The sequence below is a fragment of the Salvelinus sp. IW2-2015 genome, unplaced genomic scaffold (assembly GCF_002910315.2).
Source record: "Salvelinus sp. IW2-2015 unplaced genomic scaffold, ASM291031v2 Un_scaffold1637, whole genome shotgun sequence".
NCBI classification, from domain to species: Eukaryota; Metazoa; Chordata; class Actinopteri; order Salmoniformes; family Salmonidae; genus Salvelinus; species Salvelinus sp. IW2-2015.
This window is the reverse complement of record NW_019943053.1, coordinates 83,701-94,844: the sequence shown is the minus strand read 5'-3', so window position 1 is coordinate 94,844 and position 11,144 is coordinate 83,701. Positions and strand designations below refer to the sequence as shown.

The window sequence follows — 11,144 nt, the reverse complement described above, 5'->3', positions numbered from 1 at the left end:
CCTCTTACTATACTATAGACAACATCCCATCAATCAACAAGGTGCAGCCTTAATCTTGTCCACAGCATTCTGCCCTGGTCATTCTGCTGCGGTGGCCTTGTGGTGACCTTGAGTGTAATGCAGGGTCAGGAGGATGCTTGCTGTTCATTCCCTCAGGCTGTGGGTGAAAAAGAGCATCAGTAAGCATAGGATACGATTTCAACTCAGATTCAGATTTAATCAGAGTGAATTGTTTTTTTTTCATGAATTTCATAATGACTAAATCTGTTTTGGGACAGCTTTTAAAACATCTCATAGACCAATTGTTTTATGTTCAATACCTAGCGGTGAATAATATCACGAACAGAGGAATAACAAAAAATGAAATGTTTTCTTCCCAGAAAAAAAGGAGATGGATGATGGCTTGATTTTTTTTCAGAAATCCTTGAAATAAAAACCTGTAATAAACTAAAAACAAAAAATCCCTGTAATTTTCCTCTCGATTCCATTGCTGTTCCCTTGGTAACAAGCAAACCCTTGCCCTTCTGGAGCCTCCTGACATTCGCTTGGAATGTACCATTATGGCTGCTGTGGGGAGATAGTAGATTTCCATTTCACTAATACTTTTGTTTGACCAAAAAGAGGTTATTTGAATGACAAGGAATGACGTGCCATATCTGTTAACATTTCAAAAAGATTCATATTTCCAACGAATCTTCAGATTTTAGTATGCACATTGGCACACTGTGCCAGAATGTTACCCTTCAAATAAATCAAACTGGCAGTCGTAGAGCGAGCTGTCAAATGCTTGTTGCTTGTGTCAAATCTGTGCTACAAAGTAACGAAGAGAAATCAAGCACCTGGTTGTTTTCCTCTGAAAGTGTCTATAGCTAACTAATACGACAATAATTAAGTGGACCATTGAACAGCACCCTGTCCTCTTTACTTCACGTGATGATGAGGTAAGCAGGTAGAAATGCTAGCTTCACCTTGTCAGACATGTTGTCTTGCTAGCTCGCTAGCTTGCTAGGTCCCCCACATACGTGTTGTGTCATGTATTGCATGTTAGTAAAAGTGAGTGCCTAGTAATAAAGTGTTATCCCTAAGAGACTAGCTAAATTGGAGTATAGAAGATAGCCTATTCTGCGTGTCATGTTAGCGCTTGCTAGCTATCAAAGTTCCAGCTACTGTACAGTAGCTAGCTAGCTGTGACGTGTGGTGGTAGCTCGTTCACTGACTTTGGTAGATAGCTTGTAGCCTATTTTCCTTGCTAGCTCATGATGAATACAGTAACGTTAGCTCCCAATACTTCAGATACCGATACTTATTGTTGGTGTTTATTGTTGTTTATTGCCAGCTATAAACTCACATTACAAGTTACTTTGATGACGTCTCTTGGGGGGGGGGGGGGTGACTTTAAATAGAGAGAAGTTTACGTTAAAAACCTTTAGCCAGTGTAAACCTGTTTGGTTGTTCACCTTATGAGAAAGCATAGAATAAGCTAGTGGAGAAAGTACTGTTATGTTAGATATGTTCTTGATTACACATCCAATATTTAGTTTAGTAAATTATTATATGTATTTATATGTAACAGTGAACAATAATGCTTCCAAATCAAAGGAGGAATTATGTTAAGACTTGGGTCTAGAGATCATCTGACATAATCACAGGAGGTTGGTGGCACCTTAATTGGGGAGGACTGGCTCATGGTAATGGCTGGATCGGAATCGGTGGAATGGTATCAAATACGTCAAACACATGGTTTCCATAAGTTTGATGCCATTCCATCTGCGCCATTCCAGACATTATTATGAGCCGTCATCCCATCAGCAGCGTCCATTGGTAATAATGCTTATCAACAGAGCATACAGGTTTGGCATCAGATCAGTGTCTGCAGCTAGCCTGGCTGTCAGTCTGAGCCTTGCAGGCATTTTCTTGCACAGCAAATCTGTTCCTGATATGCTATTGGCCAGAGCCTGCTGGGAGGGTCTTCCTGTAGGTGGGTGGGCAGGCAGGAAAAGAGGTGGCTGGAATTGTTTCAGCCAGAGAGTTAAGCAGACAGTCTTTTACTGCACTGTCGTGGAAACAAAATCCCTTTCTAGGCATGGGCCTGAGCACACAGCGCTGCGAGGGGAATGACAACTATTCACATGGTGATTATATTTAGACAGAAAGTAATTAGGAGAAGTCGGACTGCTAACCCAGACTGTGGTGGAGGCTAGAAAGACTGGAGAGCTCCAACACTGCATGAGGTGAGAGGATTGTTTCCCTGGCTGCTCCTGTTTTCCTGACTAGTTCATAAAGGAATTTGCTGCATTATGCTGCATACCATGCGGAGAGAGGGAGAGATAGAGGACTTCACTCGTAGAGATGGTTAGAATCTGCTTCTCTTGAAATTGCTGCTGCTTATAATGGCTGTTTATCTCAAATGTTCAAATTTAGCTGGGCAGTGTGGGGAATTTACCTCTCCCATCCTGCCAGGAAAGAACAAGGTGCTCCCTTTATGCCTGCCTGCTCTGCAACTTCCTGTGGCGTTTCACTACTTACCCAGGCTGTCTGTCCTGTGTCTGACTGACTTCAAGTGTGTGTGTGTGTGTGTGTGTGTGTGTGTGTGTGTGTGTTTGTACAAGGTTTGTAGGAGTGTTAAGTACAGGGTTGTGGAGGACTGAGGGCCAACACATCTCATAAGCATGATTTATTCTCTCAGGCAACAGGTGTTAACCTGTCATCAAAGCAAACACAGACAGAATATACCAAGGAAAGTAACTGGAGAAGGACTCTCACAAATAGGGACATGTAAGGTTTACCTACTCTACATTCCCAATACAAAGTTGGTTGTAGGTTGGGCTGGTGTACATATTTTTTTTTTCTAGGGCTGGGACCTCACGATACGATATTATCACGATTCTATACAGTATGCATTGCGATTCGATCCTGCCTTTTTATTGCAATTTGCTGTTCCAAACGCAGTGCTCTGTATATGTCTGCTGCAGAGAGACAAGTGAGAGTATGAGACAATTAGTTTTGATGAGTCATGGGAATAAAAGTGCTAAGAACATGTTGGCTCACTTTAAAAATAAGATGGAGAACAAACTATAGGTTTAAAAATACCTGAGTTTTGGCGCAGTTACAGACGACTAGCGCTAGCTAACACTGCCTATCAAAACAAAAAACGAAGTATCGATATAATATCGTCCAAAATGATTCTGCGATATGTAGCTGAATCGATTCTTTCCCCATCACTCGTTTTCTCCTGTACTATAGGGTAATTTTTGAAGCTAGGCTATGATCTTTTTTTATTGGAAGTTATTAATGTTGCAACTTTCAATTCCATTATTTGACAGCAGTGCTTGAATGACAACTTTTTATTTTCACTCTCAACCAGTGCTTCTAGGTTGTGCTATTTCAAACTGTTTTGGAAGCTAAACTTTTTTTTCTTTTTTTTTCTCAAGCCAAGAAAATTACAGCATACACTATAGGAAGGGTTTATTTAATGTTGTATTAGTTTGGTCTCCCTGGTTACTGTAGATACAGTAAGTACTGCTGATTGTCTCATACAGCAGTGTGATTGGAGCCTTAGTAACATTAAGAAAATTCAAGTCACGCCAGTTCAGTTGGTAGTTAAGACTATTATAATATGAAGTTCATGCTCCTGCAGACTCAGTAAATAGCTACCTGCATTGCGCCTGGCTGAAAGCTGGATGGTTTACAATAGTAACCTCTGTAAATGTTAGGCCCTAGAGCCAGTTGCTCATCCCAAACAGACATAACAGGATGCCAGAGTTCACACTGACCAAACTAGCCCATCAATCCATAGATAGGCCTAGACCTAGTTTAATTTGTATGCACAGCGGATAATTTGACTCCATTAACAAATTGAATGAGAAATTTGCCAAGACCTGTCACATGTTATCAAACTAGAGTCAATCTGTTCATGAGATCAGTCTTTCAGTCTGTAGGAAAGTAGGCTATTTTTAAGTGTCTAAGTGTCATTCTCTGGTCCATAGGATTATTTAAGGCTGTCCCTTAATTTGCATTTTACAGCTGCCTTTAGGGGATCCAGCTGCCTTTAGGGCATCCAGCTGCCTTTAGGGCATCCAGCTGCCTTTAGGGCATCCAGCTGCCTTTAGGGAATCCAGCTGCCTTTAGGGAATCCAGCTGCCTTTAGGGAATCCAGCTGCCTTTAGGGAATCCAGCTGCCTTTAGGGGATAAGTAGAAACACTCAAAACCAGGAGCTGAACAGAAGCAGGAGCTGAACAGAACCAGGACTACTGCAAAGCAGGATGAGCCAGGAGCAAAATAAGAGTCTCTCTCTCTCTCTCTCTCTCACTCACTCACTCACTCACTCACTCACTCACTCACTCACTCACTCACTCACTCACTCACTCACTCACTCACTCACTCACTCACTCACTGACAACCTTCCAACTGAATTCACAAGTGTTGCAGTGCAGAGCCTCCCACACTAAAATAAAGGTCAAACTATTCAGTGATACTGTTGCATTTCTGTATTTCCGTTGCCCCTGATATGTTTTGTTAATCACCGCAAAACCACACTCACTTTCTCTACAGTACAGAAAATACAGAATACTTACTGTTTACAATAGAATAATACCTCTCACGAGAGATGCGCATGTCTACCTTCTTCAGTTATTCCTTACAAGCTATTTAAAGTTGCTTGAGAAAGAAACATATCACAATTACCCCAATTACATACATTTCTGTCTATGAATTAAATTGTAATTTTTTTTCTGTGACTTGGTGTCCTACTTTTTTTTCCCACCAGCGACAGCAGTTAGAATGTGAAGGATATTGTTGTAGGCACTTTAATAATTTACTTCAATTGTAAGTAGCTTAGGTGTCAATTTATTTACCTTCAACCTTTCGTTCATGATGTAGCATAATAAAATGCATTCAGTAGCCTACGCTCTGGCCATGCCCCCCAAAAAATAGTCTTATCAGAAATATCATGCTGACATTGAGGCTAACATTTTATTCTCTTCTGCCCTTCCAGGATGTAAACAAAATGTATATTGTTGCCTGTGACTATTAGACTCAGGCCCAGGGACCTTTACTCTTTTTGGGCTCCTCCTCCTGGGATACCCCCAGCTGCTCTGGCTCCCCCCAAGCATATTGATACATTTGTCTTATTGGACTTGTCGGTTTGAATAGAAAAGCTGCCTGGAGATGGAGTGCACAGATTTAAAATGTCATAATTCAAAGGCTGAACACAGATTCAAGGTCAGAAGCATTAATCAGTCAAATATGTCACTCTGATTAGATGATGGCTGCTGTGTGTGAGGCTGGTGGCTGGGCTGTGGATTTATCACAGAAAACGCATGCACTCATCTCTTGTAATGTCAAAACAACATATCAGATTGTAAAACTGTTTTAAAAAAATACATTTTCGGGAACGAAAAACACTTTCAGTGTAAACCTAAACGACTAAAACCAGATGTGCGTTCGGAAAGGATTCAGACCCCTTGACTTTTTCCACATTTTGTTGTTACAGCCTTATTCTAAAATGTATTAAATCATTTTTTCCCCCTCATCAATCTGTTTGCAAATTTATAAAAAACAAAAACAAAACTGCAATATCAGATTTACATAAGTATTCAGATGCTTAACTCAATACTTTGTTGAAGCACCTTTGGCAGCTTTTACAGCCTCGAGTCTTCTTCGGTATGACGTAACAAGCTTGGCACACCTGTATTTGTGGAGTTTCTCCCATTCTTCTCTGCAGATCCTCTCAAGGTCTGTCAGGTTGGATTGGGAGTGTCGCAGCACAGCTATTTTCAGGTCTCTCCATAGATGTCCAATCGGGTTCAAGTCCGGGCACTGGCTGGGCCACTCAAGGATATTCAGAGACTTGGTCCAAAACCACTCCTGCGTTGTCTTGGCTGTGTGCTTAGGGTTGTTGTCCTGTTGGAAGGTGAACATTTGCCCCAGTATGAGGTCCTGAGCACTCTGGAGCAGGTTTTCATCAAGGATCTCTCTGTACTTTGCTCTGTTAATATTTCCCTCGATCCTGACTAGTCTCCCAGTCTCTGCCACTGAAAAACATCCCCACAGCATGATGCTGCCACCACCATGCTTCACCGTAGTGATGGTGCCAGTTTTCCTCCAGACGTGACTCTTGGCATTCATGCAAAATAGTTCAATCTTGGTTTCATCAGACCAGAGAATCTTGTTTCTCATGGTCTGAGAGGCCTTTAGGCAAACTCCAAGCGGGCTTTTACTTTTTACTGAGGAGTGGCTTCTGTCTGGCCACTCTACCATAAAGGCCTGATTGGTGGAGTGCTGCAGAGATGGTTGTCCTTATGGAAGGTTATCCCATCTCCACGTAGGAACTCTGGAGCTATGTCAGCGTGACCATCTGGTCCTTGGTCACCTCCCTAACCAAGTCTCTTCTCCCCCAATTGCTCAATTTGGTCGGAGAGGCCAACTCTAGGAAAGGTCTTGGTGGTTCAAAACTTCTTCAATTTAAGAATGATGGAGGCCGATGTGTTCTTGGGTTCCTTCAATGCTGCAGAAATGTTTTGGTAGCCTTCCCCAGATCAGTGCCTCGACACAATCCTGTCTCGGGGCTCTACAGACAATTTCGACTTCATGGCTTGGTTTTTGCTCTGATATGCACTGTCAATTGTGGGACCTTATATAGACAGATGTGTGCCCTTCCAAGTCATGTCCAATTAATTGAATTTACCACAGGTGGACTCCAATCAATGTGTAGAAACATCTCAAGGATGATCAAAGGACACAGGCTGCAGCTGAGCTCAGTTACGAGTCTCATAGAAAAGGGTCTTGAATACTTATGTAAATAAGGTATTTCTGTTTTTATTTTTTATTCCTTTGCAAACATGTCTAAAAACCTGTTTTCGCTTTGTCATTATGGGGTATTGTGTGTAGATTGATGAGGATTTTTTTTTATTTAATCAATTTTAGAATAAGGCTGTAATGGGAGAAAAAAATGGAAAAAGTCAAGGGGTCTGAATACTTTCCGAATGCACTGTATGTAGAAAAGATAATGGACCTATATAATTTTTTATTAATTCATCTTTGAGAACTAACAATCACCAAAATAAAAGCTAGACAGTCAGGGGAAGTTATACAGTATTGATTTTGGTATTAAGTTTGAGCAAAAGAACACAAAATGCATTGAATTGCAGGAAATTATCTTTAAAATTGCAACATTTTCTCTCAGTTCAATGGCAGAATATGTAGAAAATTTGGAAATGAGCTTTAAAACTGCAAAAATGTATCTCGCCTTCATGAAGAAATTCTGAGAATTGCAGGAAATTGGCAAAATTATTGCCGCTACGCAAAGAAAATACTGAACATGAAAAAATATTTCTGCCGAGGCGCACGTTGAAGATGGTAGAACAGTCCACATTTACTTTTCCTCTGCAAAAAAACAAGTAATTTAATAGAAAAATCTGACAACCCCATAGTAGAATAGTTTCTCTATTTACCTAGTCGGCTTGTTGTTGTTGGGTTCTATGGGGGAGAGAGAGAGTCTTCTCGTAGTGCATTCAAGTTATGAATACCAGAACTTCTTGCACTTGCAAAAACAGCAGTTTTAATGGCCGTTGTTAAAAAGAGGGGGTTTCCAGCTTACCATTCCTACTTTATTTATTTCTCAACTCCTAGATATGCGTGAACTGCGCCATTTTTAAACCCAGAGTTTTTAGCAGCAGCATGGTTAAGCATGTTACCGTTCTGCAATTAGCAGTGAGAGCATAGTGGAGAGGGGCTAAATGTGACACTGGTCAATTCTAGCGTAACTTGGGGATACAATGCCACTCTACCTCAAAACAATTTTGGGGGAGTGACTTAAAAAATTGTGATGAGACGGATCATATTTTTAGTTGAGCAAGAGTAATTGTGGCAGGCCGGGGGGTGTGTTTCCCTGGGTGGCGAGTTACCCTAACAGATAGGCCTACATTATATTCACTGTGTTTAGGCAAGTTGTTTTGGCACATAAAATTAATGAATAGGATAATAACTAGTTAAAATATCACATTTGGAATCTGGCTAATGATTAGCCCAATAGGGTAAATGCAGATAGGCAACCCCATGCTTCAGCCTATTTGTTTGTACTTTGCTGCATCAGTTGGGCTAAAGCTGATCATGTTTATTGCTAATAGCATACCTGATAATATAGACCATGCATAGGCTAAATACAGTACATGGTCCAATATGTTATAATCATTTTAACAAATAATTTTAACAATGTGTTATTGGGCTAATTTCTGGAGGTGGACATTCTATTTTAGATGGTATCAGCATCCTTTTATTTTCATTCATTTTGTAGTGTAATGTCCCTTTTTAAAAAGTCACCGGAACAGAGCTTCTGAGTCCTTTCACATACCCCCCCCATCAGCCCACCTCTGCAACCTCTTTCCCACCACTGCTACACATTTTTCCAGAGTAAATACTGTTATGCTGTACCCYACCCTGCTTTCACAACTAGCTTTGAGATTGCCTCAGTTTCATCAATTGAAAAGAGGCCTTAGCAACTCGAGCAGCATAACATGAAAGTAAGCCTATAGTATAGCAATAACTATAGTATAATAAGAGCAATAATAGTATTTTAAACAAATAACTATTTCCTATCTTCCAGATCACCAACGGAAAGTGCTTTTCAGAAAACATCTCCAACTTCAACCTGCTCTCTGGTCTAAATGTGCATGGGAAGCCAGCCCTCCCTTCTAGGCCAGGCCTGAGCAGTGACGGGATACTTCAGCTGCAGATCTTCAGCCGCCTCCAATTCATTTCTGAACAACTCCAGTGGCAAAGGTATCCCAAGGGGAAAGATTTACTGGAGGGGAGAACTAACGAAGCACAAATTGTGAGAAGTTGGCAAAGTCAATACCAGGCAAGTCTTCATTAATATTCTTTCAAGCAGCTCCATTGCCTCGACATACCATTAATGAGAGAGTCCTTGTCAGTGGAGGAGGATAGACACACAGTTGTCACAGAGCAAGCCCTCAACCCTTCCAGAGGTCTCCCATTGGTGCAAACTGATTGATGAGTGATTTCTCGTTGATCGATTAGCCTTCCTCCCAGCTGATGCAGTGAGGCCAGTCTGGTTGCTTCATATGATTTGAGAACTTTTCAAGCACTAATCAGACAGAGACAAAAGTTGTGAACTTTTTTTAATGTGTTGCCGTTTTTTGAGTTAAGAGTCAACTCAACTGATACATTGGACTGGCAGCATTCGATTGGAACCTGTTGACATGGCTCTCAATATATCTTCAGTAAGGGACACAAAATGGCTGACGTTGGAAGTGTGTCGGCAGTTTCAGAGAGGAACTTGCTCACGGAGTGATGAGGAATGCAAATTTGCACACCCACCAACGAGCTGCCAGGTTGAAAATGGAAGAGTTATTGCCTGCTTCGACTCGTTAAAGGTAAGGAATGTCATGCGCCATTCTTCTGTTAGATTCATGACTCTGCTTTATGTACCAGGAGACTGATATGTAGGAGCCTAAACAGATAATTACATTCTAAAGTGTTTACTGTACGGAAATGGAGACAGAACCTGTACTGTACTGTTTATTCTAAGCGAATGTGGACATCCCACACTACTAAGCCCCATGGGGTGCAGGCTATAGCCTTGTGCTGGCTTCCAGTGGGATTACTGCATTCTCCCTCTCACCTGCTGCTGGGCCTGGCTGTCTGCTGCTGGGCCTGGCTGTCTGCTGCTGGGCCTGGCTGTCTGCGGCTGGGCCTGGCTGTCTGCGGCTGGGCCTGGCTGTCTGCGGCTGGGCCTGGCTGTCTGCGGATGGGTGCGTCTGAGGATGGGGCTGGCTGTCTGAGGATGGGCCTGGCTGTCTGCTCCTGGGCCTGGCTGTCTGCTCCTGGGCCTGGCTGTCTGCGGCTGGGCCTGGCTGTGCTGCGCTGGGCTGGCTGTCTTGCTGCTGGGCCTGGCTGGTCTGCTCTGGGCCTGGCTGTCTGCGGCTGTCTGCGGCTGGGCCAGGCTGTCTGCGGCTGGGCCAGGCTGTCTGCGGCTGGGGCTGACTGTCTGCGGATGGGGTTGACTGTCTGCGGATGGGGCTGGCTGTCTGAGGATGTGCCTGGCTGTCTGCCGCTGGGCTTGGCTGTCTGCCGCTGGGCTTGACTGTCTGTGGATGGGCCTGGCTTTCTGCGTCTGAGCCTGTGGCTGGGCTTCGCTGTCTGCTGCCGGGCCTGGCTGTCTACGGCTAGGCCTGCGGCTGGGCTTGACTGTCTGCGGATGGGGCTGACTGTCTGCGACTGTGCCTGCTGCTGGGCCTGGCTGTCTACTGCTGGGCCTGGCTGTCTGCGGCTTGGCCTGGCTGTCTGCGAGCCAAGCCCAGCCGCAGGCCGTCTGCGGATGCTGGGCCTGGCTGTCTGCGGATGCTGGGCCTGGCTGTCTGCGGGCCTGGCTGGGCCTGGCTGTCTGCTGGGCCTGGCTGTCTGCGGCTGGGGTTAATCCACAGAGAAGCTCACACTGCCACCGCAACACAATGCTGCCCATTGGATTATTCTGATGTTCAATCATCTCTTTACCTCCACTGGCCATTTTAAACACACTGTGACAGGGCAAAGGGCCTGATCCCTATTGGTCAAGGCTGGTGCTCAGCCAACCATCAACAGAAATTGCTACAAAGGACCTATTTTCCAAAATGCCTCTTTAGGTTTTGGTCCTTTTTTGAAGGGTTTAAAAGACGGAGATAGTGTTGCAAGTCACTCTTTCTTATTGCTATGGGTGGCAGGGCAGTGGTGGCTGCTGAGGGGAGGACGGCTCATAATTATGTCCTGAACAGAGTCAATGGAGTGGCATCAACCACGTCTTTGATGTGTTTGATACCATTCCATTGACTCCATTCTAGATATTTATTATGAGCCGTCCTCCCCTCAGCAGCCTCCACTGGTGGCAGGGAATTTAGGGCCTGACTAGTTGCCCAGCCATTCATCTTATAAAGAGTCACACTGTTGCCCAAGCTCATTCCAGAACAGTGTAGGCATTGAACTGCTTGTCCTCCAATTCTTGTATACCTACCATCCAACTCATGTGACAGCCTACTTACTGGGCCCTCTGAGACTGGAGTCATCACATCACAAGGCTGGTGATAGAACCTTGGGGGAAGTCTACCCAGAACTTACAGGTTTCTTCAAAACAGAGACTTATCTGCATTAA

General features: G+C 43.6%; 1 protein-coding gene across 8 annotated transcripts in view; it reads left to right on the top strand.

The window, feature by feature from the left end:
• Positions 1–769: 769 nt before the first annotated feature.
• The window catches only part of LOC112071547 (muscleblind-like protein 2a), a 43,794-nt gene continuing 33,419 nt past the window's right edge, over positions 770–11,144 (top strand). For all 8 annotated transcript variants that reach the window (XR_011475888.1, XM_024138994.2, XM_024138992.2 and 5 more), the window contains exons 1-2: positions 770–941; positions 8,604–9,393. Coding sequence is in view for 7 of the 8 variants with exons in the window: in XM_024138994.2 (XP_023994762.1) it covers positions 9,220–9,393 (174 nt within the window). In the remaining variant the exon portion in view is untranslated. The remainder of the gene's footprint in view (positions 942–8,603; positions 9,394–11,144) is intronic.